Source organism: Rhinopithecus roxellana, chromosome 15 (genome assembly GCF_007565055.1).
Source record: "Rhinopithecus roxellana isolate Shanxi Qingling chromosome 15, ASM756505v1, whole genome shotgun sequence".
Classification (NCBI taxonomy): domain Eukaryota; kingdom Metazoa; phylum Chordata; class Mammalia; order Primates; family Cercopithecidae; genus Rhinopithecus; species Rhinopithecus roxellana.
In genome coordinates this window covers 110,362,383-110,382,378 of record NC_044563.1, presented here as the reverse complement: position 1 = coordinate 110,382,378, position 19,996 = coordinate 110,362,383, and the positions used below count along the sequence as shown (strand labels likewise).

Sequence of the window (19,996 nt, the reverse complement as noted above, 5' to 3'; positions counted from 1 at the left end):
AATCTTTTTTTTTATTTCATTGAACATTCTCTTTACAGTGTTAGGTAAACCTGAAACAAAAGGGAACAAAAGTCTAATAATTCATAATACTCAGGCCTACTGGATATATATCATAGGGTAGCTGAAGACTCTGAGGCCAGAGCTTTAGGATTTAAAAAGCCACCAACCATGACCGTGTCCGACACGTTCTACAGAGAACTCCTAGGTTACTGGGTGATTGGTGGGGAAGCGGCGAGTTGTCTTTTTTTCAAAAGACGTTATGGGTTATAGGAGTTTGCTCGCTCTGCATACAGAAGGAATTCTAGAAGCTGGGATTGCACCACCCACCTCACGCACCCCTTACTTGCAGAAACCTTTGCCCCCCAACCCCCACCCCCACCAAATAAGGGCTCTTCAAGGGGCAGTTGCCAGCTCCAGAGCTTGACACCTATTGTCCCCGCTTGGGCGTCAAACGATTTCGCCTGAAGGACCCTAGCGTTGATTGCTCTCAAAACTCAAGGCGCCTTTCCTTCGGCCTTGGCAGGGCCATCCCCACCTGCGTCCAGGAGGCGCCCCACAGCGCAGGGGCCGGGGGACAGCGGAGAGGTTAGAGGGCTGCCTCTTCCGGGCAGGCGTTCGCGCCGGGCAGCCCGAGCGGCCGCGAAGGCCCTCGCTCTCCGCTTCTCCCGCCCCCCGCGCCCCAGAGGGCTGCTGGCTGGCTAAGTCCCTCCCGCTCCCGGCTCTCGCCTCACTAGGAGCGGCTCTCGGTGCAGCGGGACAGGGCAAAGCGGCCTGCGCCCACGGAGCGCGCGACACTGCCCGGAAGGCACTGCCACCCTTGCCCTCTCAGCTGCCCAATCGTGATCTCCAGCGGCCTCCGCGCGCGCACGGTGAGCGCCACCCGGGACCGAGCCGCTGCAAGGGAAGAGGGCCGCTGCGCCCGAGTGTCCTTTATCTCCGGACCCGCTGGAGCTTCCGAGGGGCTTGCCCCCAAGTACCCCCACCCCACCCCGGCCATTTCCCATGCCCTTCTCTGCCCCCGAGCTCTGGCCTCTCTCCTTCCTCCCTTCCCTGGAAGCCGGCGAAAGCCGGCTCTCCCAACTGGGGACCGTTGCACTAGCCGTTGGCGGCCGGCGCGGCGATGCCCCGCCCCCGGCGCGAGGCTCGGAGCCCCGGGGCTGGTAGGCCGAGCCGGTGGCTCCGCGGGGGAGGGGCGGGTCGGGGGGCGGTGCGAGGCCCGGCCAGGCGCCCCGCTGGCGGGTCGCGCGCGCGCTCGCGCTCTCTTCCTGCCCTGGAGGCGCGCCGCGCCCCCTCCCCCACCCGCTCGCGTAGGCTCCCGCCCGCTGCGCGTTTTGTCCCGCGTCTCGCCCCGTCCGTGTCCTGACTCGCCGCTCTTGTCCTTCCTCCCGCTTTTTCTTCTCTCCCGTCGCGGTTTGAAGATGCCCTCGGCCACCAGCCACAGCGGGAGCGGCAGCAAGTCGTCCGGACCGCCTCCGCCGTCAGGTTCCTCCGGGAGTGAGGCTGCCGCGGGAGCCGGGGCCGCCGCGCCGGCTTCTCAGCACCCCGCAACCGGCACCGGCGCTGTCCAGACCGAGGCCATGAAGCAGATTCTCGGGGTGATCGACAAGAAACTTCGGAACCTGGAGAAGAAAAAGGTGCCATGAGTTGGCGGGGAAGGGAGGGGTGGCTGCGGCCGGGCTCTGCGCCCCCTCCGACCCTGGTCGCTGGAGCCTGCGCTTCTTTCCGTCTCGGGAGCGTTACTAGGTCCCCTCCTCCCACCCCGTGGTCCCCACGTCCCGTCTCCACGTTCACCGGGAGCTTCGTGCCCAGAAAACGGGCTCCTGGAGGAGGCACTTGTCACCTGACTCGGACGCGGCACTTTCCCCCAGGCCTTTTTATTACTCTTCCGCTGTGGGTCTGGCTTTTTGGCCTTTGGGAGTGGGATATGTGAGGGTGGGGGGCCTGTCGTCAGGACTTCACTGTATGGTGCCCTTCTTTCCATCTCCGAGGCCCGATTTCTCTGACGAGGGCCCAAAATGAAGAGGTCCCTGCGCGGGGGGCTCCGGGCTCAACCGACCGCCTCGTGGAGTTGGGGCGGCCTGTGTCCTGTAGCCTTGCGGTCTGTCCGCTCGGCTACCATGCATTTGAGACCTGTCGAGCGTCCCCTTTTCTTCCGTGGGAGAGAAGTGTGTTTAGAATCTTAAGGCAGAACTGCCTTTCCGGCAGGCCCATTTTGAATGGATCTTCGATTTGCGACCCCCGCCCCCATGCGATGGGCTCCCCTGCGTTTCCCTCTTTGTTTCAATTGTTCAGGTGTCCCCCGGAGCCTCACGCTCAGCTCAATCGCGAGATGATTTTCTGCAGCGACTTTTTGTTCCTAGGGGACTCTGAAGGGGCGGGGGACTGCCAGGATTTAGATTCGTTGGGGGCTGGGTCCTGGGGAGACTGGAGTGGATGGCTGGGACTCGGGGCACATGGAGAGAGCGTCTAACATGGCGGCGGCTGCGGGGAGAGGGAAGCGCTTTACTGGAGCTGCATTGTGAGCACAAAGCGAAAGCAGAGGGGGAGGGCAGAGACCAGGCAGCCGCCCCGACTGGCCTCCTTTGGCCCCCCTCTAAAAAAAAAAATCGAGCCACACCCACGAATTTTTGGATTCAATATTTAGTCCTTGTAGATCACACTACTGAGGTATATCTTCATCTGCAAGTCAGCCTTTTGTTTTATGCTTTCATCGCAGGACAGTGTAAACTCTGTTTAGAGGGGCGTGTGTATGTATGTAGAGAAAAGGTCTGGGCAGAGTGAATAATTGAAATGAGTTAAGATCAGAGGTGGAAGGGGAGAAACAAATTAGTCGTTTGTGAAAACGAGGTAATTACGTCTGTGACTATCATGTTAACTTGAATTTTACCTTGTAAAGTAAAATGAAACTTTGATAACTTCTACTGTCTGCCTCTAGGAAAACATATTTATAACATCTTGAATTTCCAGGAAATCATTTTGCAGTGTTTATGTAGCCAGACACCTAATAGTGTTACTTAGGTGCTGATATAGTAATTGGCTAAAACTTGGGCTGTGGGAAATAAGTTGAAGAAAACTGGTGATGTTTAGGTCTTATTAGTTTTACTTATTTACTGATATATTTTACAGTTTGGGAGAGTTTTAAAACATTTAAATTTGATACTTCCCTGTCTCCTCTTCAGTATTAAAGGTTGGGAGTTTTACTTGAATTTCATGGACTTTATTTGAAATTGAGAGATGTTCTAATCTTGGGATTTCTATCTTTTTTTCCCAATCATTTATTTTGATAAATGTGTGTTTTGTTATAGGTAATTGGAATAGTAGATGTAGTTACATCAACAAAATAACAAAAGTATTTTAACTGTAAGCTGTAAGGTAGCTACATTCAAATGTTGAGTGGAATAAGCATGCCCACCGCCAGTATCTTCTGAGTCTGACACATGATATAGTTTACACTGTTGAAATTGAGACTAACTTGGGTATCTTCTTAAATTTTTTTTTTTTTTGAGACGGAGTTTTGATCTTTTTGCCCAGGCTGGAGTGCAATGGCACAATCTCAGCTCACTGCAACCTCTGCCTCCCGGGTTCAAGTGATTCTCCTCCGGCAGCCTCCCAAATAGCTGGGAGTACAGATGCCTGCCACCATGCCCAGCTAATTTTTTGTATTTTTAGTAGAGACAGGGTTTAACCATGTTGGCCAGGATTGTCTTGATCTCTTGACCTCGTGATCCGCCTTCCTTGGTCTCCCAAAGTGCTGGGATTACAGGTGTGAGTCCCTGTGCCCGGCCTCTTTTTAAAATTTTAATGCAGTAAGCAAGCCTACTGATCTGGCTGCTACTTGAATTTTTGATTCTTCAGAATTTCTTGGAAATGTTTTCTTCTAGGATAGTAATCTGAATGTAAATATTAATAATTATGAACATTAATGAATTAATACTAATTATGAACATTAATGATTAGTGATATAAAGTGTAGAGACATTAATGACTGAAAGATAACTCCTCAAAGAAGTTAATATAAAGGTAGGTGCTGACTGGCAGCCAATCTAGTTGTGAGGTGGCTGTTAGACTCTACTGTTCAAGTACTTCTGAAAAAAAATATAAATCTAGTTTATAAGCCCCTCCTAGGACTTGAACCATGACTGGTCATTAAATGTGTATAGGTGCATGTGAATTACTATACTCTGTCATACCCTACCCTCAAGTTATTTTGTTTTTTTATTTTTTGAGATGAATCTCGCTCTGTCGCACAGGCTGGAATGCGGTGGGACGATCTCGGCTTCCTGCAACCTCCACCTCCCGGGTTCAAGTGATCCTCTTGTCTCAGCCTTCTAAGTAGCTGTGATTACAAGTGTGCACCACCACCCCAGGCAATTTTTTTTTTCCTTTGAGAAGTCTGGCTCTTGTCCCCCAGTCTGCAGTGCTACGGCTTGATCTGGGCTCACTGCAACCTCCGCCTCCCAGGTTCAAGTGATCCTCTTGCCTCGGCCCCCCAAGTAGCTAGGGTTACAGGCCCCTGCCACTACTCCCAGCTAATTTTTGTATTTTTAATAGAGACAGGTTTTACCTTGTTGGCCAGGTTGGTCTAGAACTCCTGACCTCAGGTGATCCACCCGCCTCGGCCTCCCAAAGTGCTGGGATTACAGGCGTGAGCCACCGCGTGCGGTCAGATTTTTTGTATTTTTAGTAGAGACGGGGTTTCACCACATTGGCTAGGCTGATCTCGAACTCCTGACCTCAAGTGGTCCACCCGTGTCTGCCTCCCAAAGTGCTGGGATTACAGGTGTGAGTCACCATGCCTGGCCTCCCCTCAAGTTATAAAGGAGAAAATAATGTAATTATTACATAATTAACTAGGCTAATCCATACTGAAAGATTGCCATGTTAATAATGGAGATTTAGCAAACTGCACAGAGTAAGTTTTTTTTCTGTCTTCTCAGTGTTTTAAGTGGTAGATAGCAGTAAAAAGGTCCTAAGTTACAGTTAAGTCTTGAGATTTTTCTATAAGCCACAGACTGAACTCTACCCACTTAAGTAGTTAGGTTGGCAGTATTGATGTTGACTTAACTGCTATTAAACCTATATATTTTGCCTTTTGAAAAACTCAGGGTATTTGGATTTTCCCTAAATTTAAGCACATCTGGTTTTTAGTTTAAATCCTTTTTATATTTAGATGATTTACTTGTGAGAAGACTTAACTGTTTTTAAGTATAAGTGAGCATTTCTAATGCACTAAAATAGGATTGCTTTACAAATCAGTTTTGAATTCCTCTTTAGAGACCCTTGTGGAGTAAAGTGAGGTACTGTTTACAATTGGATTTGCTTTGACTTCATTTAGCAACTTACATTTGAGCTATATTTCAATCTTGACCTATTATCGGAGCCTTCTGGACCAAAATGCTTTTTTTATGGATTTTAAAATAAGTATCCTGGCAGAAATGACTATGGATATGTAGTGTTGTTTAAATTAAAACAGATAATTGAAATAATTTTACTGTATTTTAAAAAACAAAGTTGTTTATTTTCTAATAATTTGAGCCATTAAAGAAAAAGCTAAGCATCTGCTCAATGAGAATGCATGCTTAACGTTGATGAAATATGATCCTATTATGTAATGCAACAAAAAGGCTTGGTAGGTTTTTAAATTCAGGCTTCCAAAGAGTACATGAGGGCTGGGTGCGATGGCTCACGCCTGTAATCTCAGCACTTTGGGAGGCCGAGGTGGGTGGATCACCTGAGGTCGGGAGTTCAGTACCAGCCTGACCAACATGGAAGAAAGCCCGTCTCTACTGAAAATACAAAATTAACTGAGCGTGGTGGCACATGCCTGTATTCCCAGTTACTCGGGAGGCTGAGGCAGGAGAATCGCTTAAACCTAGGAGGCAGAGGTTGCGGTGAGCTGAAATTGCGCCATTGCACTCCAGCCTGGGCAATAAGGGCGAAACTCGGTCTCAAGAAAAAAAAAAGTACGTGAATGTTTATCAAAGAGAAGAAATACAGCTGTGATAAAGAGAATCAAGTGTAAAACTCCATTTGCAAATCTTACAGGTAGTATTGAATTGAGTGATTAACTGCCTAGTTTTCTTTATCAGTTCATTGGTGCTGAACTGGGCCCTAGGCTATGCAAGATATTTCGAAACTAAGTCTTAATTTTGACTGAAGAGAGACCTCATTTGATTTTATTAGATGTAATCACTTGTGATATAGAATAAAGGATGTTTTAATAGATGACATTTAAAATTGTTATATTCTTTGTGAATATAATAGGTTTAGATTCTAGTGACTTTGGTAGGTGAAAGATTTTAACTAATGTTCACTTGCGTAAAATGCTAAAATAGCCTGACAGCGTTTTAACCAATATGTGACCAAAACTGATAGCCAGAAGTGTAGTGTTTTTTATACTTCTTCCTGAAGGCTTTCTGCACTTCATTTTTACAGTTAGTAGTATTCTTTAAAAAGAATGCTGTTTTTGTGAGGGTAACATTTCTTTCTAGAACGTTGCAGCGTGTCTGTGCTTAGAATTTTCGTTGCAGCTGTTGTGCAGAACTTAGGTGTTCAGTGTTTTAAATTAAAAACATTCTTAACTATTTTATAAGTAAAATCTTTCATTGAGGCTATTACCTGAAGCCTTCTTTGACATTTAAGATCTCTTGATGTGTTTGCTTTTCCATGGGTTGCAAGAACTATTGTCTGCAATGCAGAGGGCAAGATTATTTTGCATTCAGCTTGTCACAGAGAAAAGCTGTAATGCTTAATTTGTTTCCCTTTGCTTGACTGTGTGTTTTTATGTGTAGCACTGGGAAGTATTTAAAAAGGTAAAGCTCTGAATTCCCCCAAGTGATAATGGGTATCTTTTTCTAGGTTGAGAGTAGAAGCATATTACATTGAGAATGTATTGTTTTAACCTGGCCAAATTTGTTTACTCTAGGATACTACCCATGTGGCAAATATTTGAATGAGAATACATTTTGTGTGACTTACAGATTAAGCATACAATTTGCCAAAATTTTATGTAATTAATTTCCTAGTTTACATTTAGGGCTAGATGAAGACTAGTACTGTTTCATCTTCTAGAAAAACTAATACTTTTCCTTTAGTAAAAGTGTTAATTTTTGCAATACTTTTGCAGAAGGTTAAACTTACAGCAACTTAGTCATAGCTGTAATCTTATACTGTTATACAATTTAAAAGATTTTTTTTTTTTTTTTTTTTTTTTTTTTTTTTTTTTTTTGAGACGGAGTCTCGCTCTGTCGCCCAGCCTGGAGTGCAGTGGCCGGATCTCAGCTCACTGCAAGCTCCGCCTCCCGGGTTTACGCCATTCTCCTGCCTCAGCCTCCTGAGTAGCTGGGACTACAGGCGCCCGCCACCTCGCCCCGCTAGCTTTTTGTATTTTTTAGTAGAGATGGGGTTTCACCGTGTTAGCCAGGATGGTCTCGAACTCCTGACCTCGTGATTCGCCCGTCTCGGCCTCCCAAAGTGCTGGGATTACAGGCTTGAGCCACCGCGCCCGGCCAAGATTTTTTATTTTTATTTATTATCATCATTATTTGAGACAGTTTTGATCTCGTTGCCCAGGCTAGAGTGCAATGGCGCGACCTCCGCTCACTACAACCTCCCCCTCCCAGGTTCAAGCTTTTCTCCTGCCTTAGCCTCCTGAGTAGCTGGGATTACAGGTGCCCACCACCACGCCTGGCTTAAATTTTTGTGTTTTTAGTAGAGATGGGGTTTCATCATGTTCGCCAGGCTGGTCTCAAAACGCCTGACCTGAAGCGATCCACTTGCTTCAGCCTCTAAAATGTTGGGATTACAGGCATGAGCCACCACGTCTGGCCTAAGAGTTTTTTTTAGAGCTTAAACCACCTTAGAATTTAGTCCAATTCATTTTATATAGAAGACAAAATTGAGATGTTTATATGGAATGACTTAGGTTGGAATGGGTGATTTCCAAAGTTTCTCACAGTTTTTTTTTGAAACAGAAGTTTGCTCTGTCGCCCAGGGCTGGAGTGCAGTGGTGCAATCTCAGCTCACTGCAACTTCTGCCTCCTGGGTTCAAGTGATTCTTGTGCCTCAGCCTCCTGAGTAGCTGGGATTTACAGGTGCATGCCACCACGCCTGGCTAATTTTTGTATTTTTAGCAGAGACGGGGTTTCGACATGTTGACCATGCTGGTCTCGAACTCCTGACCTCAAGTGATCTGCACGCCTTGGCCTCCCAAAGTGCTGGGATTACAGGTTCATGTGAGCCACCAAAACCGGCCTCTTAAATAATGTTTTGTGGGAGTAATTAGACTTTGTAATATTCCATGGCCTAAGTGTAATTTTCATGTTTAATTATGTAGAACCAAGTAAAGCCTTTTGCTTCAAATCCTTAGTTTTTCTGTTTTAAAAAACTGAATGCCAAAGAAAAATGCTTTCCATTTTTTTATTATTAGACCTTTATTACTGTCTCATTGTTAAACTTTGTGTTTGTATTGTCCGGGTAATGGGGTTCTGAGAGTATTGGTCAGGCAAAATCCCAGTGTGTCAGGTATCATTGGTACATCCATATTGTAATGAAATAAACTTTTATTGAAGTTTAAACTCTTAAGTTTTTCTCTATGTTTAGCTCCCTATGTACATTTGTCAGACTCTACTCAAGCTTGGTATGTTGTAGATCAGAAAAATCTGGAGAAAGCATTACCAGTAGAGAGAAATAAGAAGTATGACAACCTTTTCATCCAAATTTACTGTATTCCAAGCTTCTGGGTGTTTTTTGGTAATTGGTTCCTTTTTCTGGGGGAAATGAATGGTGTGTGTGTATACAGTATAGAAGAGTGAGAAGAGTAGCAGAAGAGAAATTCAGCCAAAGTTGGAACTGTAAATTGTTTGGTTTTAGTTCATTTATTTCTTTCTTTCACTAGCTCTACTACAGTGCTTTTGTTAGATAGACTGTGAGTACAAAAACGTGGATGAAAGATACTTTACTGGGTAGAGTTCAAAATTCAAACTTCGTGAGGAAAGGGGAGGGTGTGCTTCTTGACTATGCTCAGCTAAAGTAGTTTGTTTCCTTTAACTTCCCCTGTTACCTATTGTCTGTACACTTCTTGACTTTTTTTTTTGTTTTTTTTTTTGTTTTTGTTTTGTTTTTGAGACGGAGTTTTGCTCTGTCGCCCAGGCTGGAGTGCAGTGGTGCCGTCTTGGCTCACTGCAACTTCCGCCTCCTGGGTTCAAGTGATTCTCTTGCCTCAGCCTCCTGAGTAGCTGGGACTACAGGTGCGTGCCACCATACCTGGCTAATTTTTTGTATTTTTATTAGAGACGGGGTTTCACCATGTTGGCCAGGCTGGTCTTGAACTCCTGACCTTGTGATCCGCTTGCCTCAGCCTTCCAAAGTTCTTGACATTTTTTATATTGCCTTGTGTTGTTAACCTTACATGTTTTTCTAAATTGGTAATAAGCTCTTTGTGGGCAGAGACTATTAACATCACTCAGCTGTGCTTTCTCACACATGGTATATGCTGAATAAGTATTTGCTAGTTTGGCCAAATCTTTACATAGAAATATCTGTAGCTTCATTAACAATCCTGTGAAAATGGATTAATCCATGCGATTAGGGAGGAAATGATATTTGCACGAAACTATTTACTTCCAGTGTTTTTTATTGAAGTTGATTTTTTTCCTGAAGGGTTTTCTTTTTTTCTTTTTTTTTTTTTTTTTTGAGACGGAGTCTTGCTCTGTCGCCCAGGTGCCTGCCACCACGCCCGGCTAATTTTTTTGTATTTTTAGTAGAGATGGGAGTTTCACCGTGTTAGCCAGGATGGTCTTGATCTCCTGACCTCGTGATCCGCCTGCTTCGGCCTCCCGAAGTGCTGGAATTACAGGCGTGAGCCACCACGCCCGGCTCCTGAAGGGTTTTCTTTTTAGTTTTTACAGGTGCATAGAGTTGATGAGTAGGCAAGTAGAACACTTTTTTGTTTTTTTTTTTTGAAGCTAGGTAGCAGGCTGGGCATGGTGGCTTAACGCCTGTAATCTCAGCACTTTGGGAGGCTGAGGCAAGTGGATCACCTGAGGTCAGGAGTTTGAGACAGCCTGGCCAACATGGTGAAACCCTGCCTCTACTAAAAATACAAAAAATTAGACAGCCATTGTGGCGTGCAGCTGTAGTTCCTGCTACTTGGGAGGCTGAGACAGGAGAATTGCTTGAACCTGGAGGGCGGACGTTGCAGTGAGTCGAGATCATGCCACTGTACTTTAGCCTGGGCGACAGAGTGATACTCCAATCTCAAAAAAAAAAAAAATAAATAAATAAAGCTGCATAGCATAAGCAAGATATGTAAATGGTCTTAGGAGAACACAGATAATTTTTATTATTAGAACCATTGTACATTATTGGAAATTTCATTGCATTCTCAATACTGTTCTAAAAATATTTTAAGTTTTATTTTTTAGAGACAGGGTCTCACTCTATCACCCAGGCTGGAGTTCAGTAGGGCAATCATAGCTCACTCCAACTTTGAACTCTTAGCCTCAAGTGATCCTCTTGCCTCAGCCTCCCAAAGTGTTGAGATTACAGGGATGACCCACTGTGCCTGGCCCACCTCAATACTGTTATCCGAACATAGAAATAACTGAAATATACTTTAGTCATTAAAAAACCCTTTGGGCCTACACTTTGAATTACATTGAACTACTTTTTACATTGTGGACAGGAAAGATAGTAAGCAAAAGTTTCCTCAGTTTTTAAAAGGACAGTAGAAAGAACACACTACAATCTACAGATGATCCATGGCAGCTAACTTCAAATGCTGAAAGCTTGCTCATGTAGCAGGAGTTTGTGCTGTTCTAGAAAATGAAAAAGTATTAAACAATGATGGTGGGGATGTAATCTTTTTGTATTTAACTCCCAAGGAATGTATTAATAGAAATAAGTTGTACAGACTTATGCTAAGGAATAGCTTGGTTAAAGCAACTCATATTTTGAAAGATGCCCTGTAAGATTATTTATGATAATTTGCTTTTCAAATCCACAAACTTTAGACTTTTTAAGAATGTAGTTCAAAGTAGGTGATGCTGGAACTTGTTATCATTTCTTTTTCCTACTAGAGTCAGCTGCTTCAATTCACTCAGACTTACCTGCCTAATTATAACCTTGGACAAGGAATAAGGGTTTTTACAGGATTGGCTTTTATCTTTTTTAAAAAATTGGACAAATGGCTTGTCAAACTTAACTTCCTGGATACTTAACCTACTTGAAAAATTATCTTATAATGGACCCTTAGGTAACATCTTTTTTTTTTTTTTTGAGATGGAGTTTTGCCCAGGCTAGAGTGCAATGGCGCCATCTCAGCTCACTGCAACCTCTGCCTCCCGGGTGCAAGCGATTCTCCTGCCTCAGCCTCCCCAAGTAGCTGGTATTACAGGCTCCCACCACCACACCTGGCTAATTTTTTGTATTTTTAGTAGAGACCAGGTTTCATCATGTTGCCCAGGCTGGTCTCGAACTCCTGACCTCAGGTGATTCGTCCACATTGGCATCCCAAAGTGTTGAGTTTATAGGTGTGAGCCACTGCGCCCGGCCTAGGTTAGCATTCTTATGCCATTCTTAGCATTCAGAAATCCAGCATTCCCAACAGGTATTCATTCACCTTCTGCTTTACCCAGTCTTCTAGGGCCTGGTAGAATGCTCGTTTCTCAATGAAAGTTTGTTTCATTGGTGTGCCACTCTTTAAGTTCTTGGTATTAGAAGTATATCCTTACTGGCTGGGCACAATGGCTCATGCCTGTAATCCTAACACTTTTGGGAGGTTGAGGCGGGCAGATCACCTGATGTCAGGAGTTCGAGACCAGCCTGGCCAACATGGTGAAACCCTGTCTCTACTAAAAATACAAAAATTAGCTGGGCGTAGTGGCTCATGCCTGTAATCCCAGTTACCTGGGAGGCTGAGGCAGGATAATCACTGGAACCTGGGAGGTGGAGGCTGCATGAGCCAAGATTGTGCTACTACACTCCAGCATGGGTGACACAGTAAGTGTCTCAAAAAAAAAAAAAAAAAAAAAGAATATATCCTTACCACCACTGTTTAATAGTCTTTGTTTTCTGGAACAGCATAGACTCCCACTACATGAGCATGCTTTCAGCATTTGAAGAAAGCTGCTGTGGATCAGCTATGGATCGTAGTGTATGTTCTTTCTACCCTGCTTTTAAAAAGTGAGGAAACTTTTGCTTACTATCTTTTCTGTCTTCTGGGGATTTCACTAGCTAACAGTATCAGTTGAATTTGTGGAGGGCAAATAGGAGACAGTCAGTTGCCTACCATTGTGGGCAAAGTCAAAAGTCAAAACTGGTGATTGTCTAAGTGAAGAACAGAATGTGGGGATTGATGACTTGAAATAATACCTAGAAAAACTGCTAAAGATTGGGCTGGGCGTGGTGGCTCACTCCTGTGATCCCAGCACTTTGGGAGGCTGAGGTGGGCGGATCATGAGGTCAGGAGATCGAGACCATGCTGGCTAACATGGTGAAACCCCCTCTCTACTAAAAATACAAAAATTTGGTGGGTGCCTGTAGTCCCAGCTACTTGGGAGGCTGAGGCAGGAGAATGGCGTGAACCTGGGAGGCGGAGCTTCCAGTGAGCTGAGATTGCGCCACTGCATTCCAGCCTGGGCAACAGAGCAAGACTCCCTCTCAAAAAAAAAAAAAAAAAGGAAAACTAAAGATTATGGAAAGTTTGAGAGGAAAAGAAATATTTTGTCTTTGCAAAAGTTGGTACAGTACTCTAGAGGTGATTTATTTGGCCTGGATACATAAAATATAGCTAGGTGCTCTTAACTACTTTGGTCATTTTAGGGTTCATTTTTAAGTATTCCCTCTCAGTTTAGAGATCTCCTTATTTGAGAATAGGAATTAACGTAGTTTTCCTGGATAGCCAAGTTGGTTTTTTTCAGATGTTTCCTCCTAATCTTTCTTCCAACTATTTATAATTGTCTAGTTGAATAATTTTTAGGGTTTTTTGGAGTTTATCATCTCTCTTGCTATTTATTTTTAATTGCATAATTAAAAATTTCTTCTTAAATTTTTTATTTATGGAATTTGTTGGCTGTAACAATAAAGAAGCAAAGCCCAGGAGGGCATCTATCATGGATATCCCTCTTCTGGCACCCTAATGGCACTGTACTGAACTTAATTTTAAAAATCCATTTCAAGAAAGGAACTTTGGTGGTAATGAAAAACTCCTTGGGAAGAATGGAAGATCTAGATGTACTGCGATTCAGCCAACATAATAATCCGATTGGAGAAAGGAAGAAGACAGCAGCAGCAGAGGCAGAGCTGGAATGTAGCAACAGCTGGAATCCAGAATGACATTCTAAGGGGGAGGGTTGTTAAGGCACAAATGATTTTTCTGGGATTTAAGACCTCACTTAGATAAGTTATTTAACTGTGTCTTTCAATTTGCAGTTAGGTGAAATATGATTGGTAGTAGTGCCTCCCTGATAGGGTTAGCTACCTTTTACATTTGAATGTCTGTTACATAGTGAATACTGTCAACTATTAAAAGCAGTAAAGAAACAGGAAATAAAGTGAGACTGGATAGCACTTGTTGGGATAATTATTTCCCAGTACCACATGACTCTGACATCTACTGGGTGTGGTCACACCTCTCTATCCCATGATTCTCCCTTAAAGACTCTGGGTAGGCCGGGCACGGTTGCTCAAGCCTGTAATCCCAGCACTTTGGGAGGCTGAGACGGGCGGATCACGAGGTCAGGAGATCGAGACCATCCTGGCTAATATGGTGAAACCCCGTCTCTACTAAAAATACAAAAAACTAGCCGGGCGAGGTGGTGGGCGCCTGTAGTCCCAGCTACTCGGGAGGCTGAGGCAGGAGAATGGCGTAAACCCGGGAGGCGGAGCTTGCAGTGAGCTGAGATCCGGCCACTGCACTCCAGCCTGGGCGACAGAGCGAGACTCCGTCTCAAAAAAAAAAAAAAAAAAAAAAGACTGGGTAATCTGGGAAATGGACTGATATTTATCTCGCTCATATGTGTGCTATAAATGGATTTTAAATACACGTAGGATACTCAGTAGCTGAAAAGGAACTCTAAATTGAATTTCAAGATAGAAAGCATCTAAGAGGACAGGTTTGTGTTACCAACATTGTAACGAGTAGGCTTTCTGATGAAGATCGTATTTTTTGTTTTTTGTTTTTTTGAGACAGAGTTTCGCTCTTATTGCCCAGGCTGGAGTGCGATGGTGTGATCTTGGCTCACCGCAACCTCCATCTCCCGGGTTCAAGCGATTCTCCTGCCTCAGCCTCCTGAGTAGCTGGGTTTATAGGCATGTGCTGCCATGCCCGGTTAATTTTGTATTTTTAATAGAGACGGGGTTTCTTCATGTTGGTCAGGCTGGTCTCGAACTCCTGACCTCAGGTGATCCACCTGTCTCGGCCTCCCAAAGTGCTGGGATTACAGGTGTGAGTCACCATGCCCGGCCTGAAGATACATTTTTATGCTAGGAAAATGGTTTCATTCTCTAGGAAAAATGCTTAATATTTATTTTATGTGTTTCATGAGTAGTTGACCAATTTATTGTTACCTATTATGTGTTAGCCATGTTCCAGCCTAAGAAAGAATAAAGCTGGCTGTCTGGAGACCTTTATTACTCCTATCTTTACCATTCTGTTCTTAGTATAATGTTGGATCTGTCAATGTGACAAGCCATTTGTTGTTTATTCACTTAGTTAATGCTATACATTTTAATACCAGTAGACAAATTTTCTAGTTGGACTTTAAGCCATTTGAATAGGAAGTGACAATAGGAATGAAGCCACTTAAGATGGCATCATTTTTCTCTTGAGTAGTCTGTGCTTTCAGAGGTTAGGCAAATTGTATTTGGAGAAGTACAGATACCATATCCTTTTCCTTATCATGGAAGGCCACTTAAGGAGTGACCTGAGATTCTAGCTATAGTAATCTTTATAGCTATTGTAATAGCTGCTTTCATTTTGAAAAGTAGAAAATTAGACCAATTGTCGTAAGAGGCTTTCTGTTTATAGTGTACATTTTGGCATTTACCGCTTAGTTTAACTTCTGAGGTGTCAGCTAAGAATGCAAGATTTGACAAAAGTACTATTTATAAATGGAAGATGGTAAACCTTAATTTTTTTCTCTCTCACCTCTCCTTTTCAAAGATGGTAAAACCCCTAAGGGTGTTCAGATCATAAATGGGTGTTCTTTTTTTTTTTTTTTTTTGAGACGAAGTCTCGCTCTGTCGCCCAGGCTGGAGCGCAGTGGCCGGATCTCAGCTCACTGCAAGCTCCGCCTCCTGGGTTTATGCCGTTCTCCTGCCTCAGCCTCCCCAGTAGCTGGGACTACAGGCGCCGCCACCTCGCCCGGCTAGTTTTTTGTATTTTTTTATTAGAGACGGGGTTTCACCGTGTTAGCCAGGATGGCCCAACCACAGTTCAAGTTTTCTGGGTTGTTTTTAAGTTTCAGCTTTACAGTTTATTAAACAACTTCCAAATTAAAGCCGCCATATAACGGTTTTTAAGGTCACTAATCATATCATATGTTTGATTCAGAATAATTTACTTCCAGGTTCTACTGGGCTATATCAAGTTAATTACAATGTATTTGAATGAGATGAGTGTTTCTCAAGCATGCATCAGAATCACCCAGAAGACTCGATAAACTATAAATTGCTGGATTCCCCCAACCCCCACTGAGTTTCTGATGCAGTAGGTCTGGGGTAGTGCCTGAGAATTTGTGTTTGTAACAAGTTGCCAGTTGATGCTATGTTGCTGGTTTGGGGCCCACAGTTTTAAAAATCACTGACCTAAACCAACATAGGGTCTCTGCTCTGCAGAGATCTGATTATATATAATAGTAAAACAAAGTCCCTACCAGATCAGATTCCATGGTGATAAAGTTCTTTGTGTACCTGAATAGCTGAGAGATCAAGAAATCTTATATTTTACTGATAAGGGAAAAACTAGTGCCTTTTAATTAAGTTTTTATTGTCATACCGCAGTTTTCTTAATAAGTTTTGGTATTTCCTCAGATGAGTGCTATTTTTTAGAAACTTTGATCAGACTTAGGATCCTGATTTCCTGAAGCTTAGGCAAGGACAGGGGATAGGATATTTATAATAGTAGTGTAGAAAGTGTTAATGGCCATGGAAGAACATATGTAATGCTATGGTGAAACTTTCTTTTTTTATCGTGCTTAGAAAAATTTTATATGGATGACCTGTAGTTTCTTTTGATCTCACTCTTGGTCAGGCTGGAGTGTGGTAGCGTGATCATGGGTTGAGGCTACTCACTACAGCCTCAACCTCCCCAGACTCTGTGATCCTCCTACCTGCACCTCCTGGGACTGCAGGTGCGCGCCACCACGCCCGGCTAATTTTTGTATTTTTTGCAGAGACAGGGTTTTACCATGTTGCCCGGGATGATCTCGAACTCCTATTCTTGAGCTCAGATGGTTTGCTTACCTTGGCCTCTCGAAGTGCTAAAGTGCTAGGATTAGAGGCGTGAGCCACTGTTCTCGGCCAAGACCTATAGTTTCTGTAGGTTTTTAATTTGTTTTTGTTTATTTATTTATTATTATTTTTTTTTGAGACAGATTCTTGCTGTCACTCAGGCTGGAGTGCAGTGGCACGATCTTGGCTCACTGCAACCTTTGCCTCCCAGGTTCAAGCAATTCTTCTGCCTTAGCCTCCCGAGTAGCTGGGACTACAGGTGCCCGCCACCATGCCCGGCTAATTTTTGTATTTTTAGTAGAGACAAGGTTTCACCATATTGGCCAGGCTGGTCTTGAACTTCTGACCTTGTGATCCGCCTGCCTCAGCCTCCCAAAGTGCTGGAATTACAGGCGTGAGCCACTGCACCCGGCCACCTTATTTATTTATGTTTTTTGAGACGGAGTCTCACTCTGTTGTCCATGCTGGAGTACAGTGGCATGATCTTGGCTCACTGCAACCTCCCACCTCCTGGGTTTAAGTGATTCTCCTGCCTCAGCCTACTGAGTAGCTGGGACTACAAGCATGCGCCACCGTGCCTGGCTAATTTTTGTGTATATATATATGTATTTTTTCCCAGTAGAGATAGGGTTTCACCATGTTGGCCAGGCTGGTCTCCAACTCTCGACCTCGTGATCCACCCGCCTCAGCCTCCCAAAGTGCTGGCATTATAGGCGTGAGCCACCACACCCAGCGTTGTTGTTGTTGTTGTTGTTGTTGTTGTTGTTGTTGTTGTTGTTTTAAGACAGTCTTACTCTGTTGCCCAGGCTGGAATGTAGTGACACGATCTCGATTCATTGTAGTCTCCACCTCCCGGGTTCAAGTGATTCTCGTGCCTCAGCCTCCTGAGTAGCTGGGATTACAGGTTTGTGCCACCACGCCTGGCTAATTTTTGTAGTTTTAGGAGAGAGGAGATTTTGTCATGTTGGCCAAGTTGGTCTTGAACTCCTGACCTCAAGTGATCCACCTGCCTTGGCCTCCCAAAGTGTTGGGATTACAGGTGTGAGCCATGGCGTCGGGTACCTTTGATTTACTACGTTTTTTTGATTGAATAATTCAATTTGGTGGGTATAAGGAACTGTGGTTTGCTCTTTGAAAATTCTATAAAAGATTCTTGAGATTGTTCAGTTATGATTTACATACTTCTTTCTTTACAGTAAACTCTTAAGTTCTTCACCTTTTAAAAATCTCAGTTCTTGGATTGAAAAACAAGAATCATGTTAATAGTATTACTAAATCAGAGTAAATAGGCATATGAGCTTTAATAAAAATGCACAGTTTTTTTTTTTTGTTGTTGTTATTTTAGCCAGGATACTGCACTGTCACCCAGGCTGGAGGGCAGTTGTGCTCATCACGACTTCCAACTCCTGGTCTCGTGATCGTCCTGTCTCAGCCTCCCAGGTGGCTAGGACCATAGGCACTAAGTTAAAAAATTTCTACGCCTCGATAATTTTTAAATTTTTTATAGAGACAGGTTCTCACTATGTTGTCCAGGCTGGTCTTGAACTCCTGGCCTCAAGTGATCCTCCTGCCTTGGCCTCCCAAAGTGCTGGGATTGCAGGCGTGAGCAACCATGCCTGGCCATAATGCATAGATCTGTATTTTGGCTATGCAGAGTTCTTTTTGCATACTTTCTTTTGTTGTAACGTTCCATGAAGAGATGTACTATGAAGCTGAGTTTCACATACTGGCTGTTTGCCTTTCTTTTTCATTTCCTCTTTAACCTTGTTCCGGTTATTGCTATGTAACAGATTAATCGTTTAAGGAATTAAAACCATGATTTTCTTATGCGCAAAGATTCTGCCTGTCAGGGATTCAGACAGGGCACACAGGAGTTTTGATGTTTCTGTTCGATGACACCGGGGCCTCATGTGGGAAGACTAAGACTTGTTCATTCATATGTTTGTTGCTTGGATTAAAATGAGTAGAACCACAGGGATTGCTGATCAGAAGCTAGAGGCCTTTCTTCATGGCATGGCTTCCTTATAATGTGGCAGGGCAGTCTCAGAGTTACTGTGTTTGTATGATGGCTCAAGGTTCCACATACAAGTGTTTGGATCATCAGCAAACAAGGCAGAGATGGATTGCTTTTATGACTCAGCCTTGGAAATCATACAGCATCACTTATACAGTCTCACTCAGGTGCAGTGGCAGGGGAAGTGGACTAGTTGTTAATGGAGTAGTGTCAAGGTCACTGTGTAGAACAGTATGTGAGACTGCATGCAGATTTTGTAGCTATCTTTGGAAAATGTAATCTGCCATAGCTTTCAGTTTGGATGAATTCTAAATTTGTTATTGTGTAGAAAATTGGAGGTTTTCTACTATAGGATAACTTGTCCTACTATAAGAGTAGTATAGGTTCATAATTAAGGATTGTTATTGGTGAGAGTCCTGACAATGTACTGAAGTCTGTCAATTTTAATATCTTTTATATTGCATGGAATTCTTTTCATTGTACAAACTATATGTTCATTGTACAGTAGTTAAGCGTATAAAACAAAGCAAAAGGAACACAACTCCACCTATAATTTTACCACTTAGGTACCATTCTTACCTTTTTTATTGTTTATCTTTTTGTATTTATTTTCATCTCTACACAAGCATTTTTTAGGAATTTGATTCTATGTCCATTTTGGTTAGATATATAAACTCTACCCCATGAGGGATGTATGGTGTATTTCTAGATTTAGCAACAATTTTCTTAAATGTACAATACTATAGAAAAAAAGGAAGATGATAAATACCAGGTATAAGTTAATAGCAGTGTTTCTTTTGTTCAGTACTAATGAACTGTGTACTAGCACTGAACTTTAGGCCCTCCTCTTTGTGTATTTTCTGTTTGTGTATTTTTAAATAGAGGAACTGTGATTATAATACTATTATTTTGGAATATCCTAAATCATAAATTCAAATCTTACTTAGTTTTTTCTTTTTTTAAAGATGGAGTCTTGCTTTGTCCCAGGCTGGAGTGCAGTGGCGTGATCTCGGCTCACTGCAACCTTTGCCTCCTGGGTTCAAGCGATTCTCCTGCCTCAGCCTTCCGAGTAGCTGGGATTACAGGTGCGTGCCACCACGCCTGGCTAATTTTTGTATTTTTGGTAGAGACAGGGTTTCATCTTGTTGGCCAGGCTGGTCTCGAACTCCTGACCTTGTTATCTGCCAACGTTGGCCTCCCCAAATGCTGGGATTGCAGGCGTGAGCCACTGGGCCCGGTCTAGTTTTTTATTTCTTAAAAGAAAAATAGCCTACCCTTTAAAAAAATAAAATTTTTTATTTAAAAAAAATTTTTTTTAAGCTTCCCAAGCTTATGAGTCTTCCCTTTTTAAAAAGGAATGAACTGTCTGTTGATCCTCAGAGTATCGTGAGTTAATTGGACACATCTTCTGCACCTGCGGTCAGATCTGTCATCAGTGTGAAAAATCTTTTTTTTTTTTTTCTCAAATTAGTAGACTGAAATTTTATACCTGTTTATTTGGAGGCTTATAGATTGTGTGAAATAGTTCATC

General features: G+C 43.3%; 1 protein-coding gene across 1 annotated transcript in view; it reads left to right on the top strand.

Moving 5' to 3' along the window:
* The first annotated feature begins 614 nt into the window (after positions 1-614).
* CAPRIN1 (cell cycle associated protein 1) overlaps positions 615-19,996 on the top strand; it is a 50,841-nt gene continuing 31,459 nt past the window's right edge. The window contains exons 1-2 of the mRNA XM_010358360.2: positions 615-869; positions 1,419-1,634. Coding sequence (XP_010356662.2) covers positions 1,419-1,634 — 216 coding nt within the window. The 5' untranslated portion in view covers positions 615-869. The remainder of the gene's footprint in view (positions 870-1,418; positions 1,635-19,996) is intronic.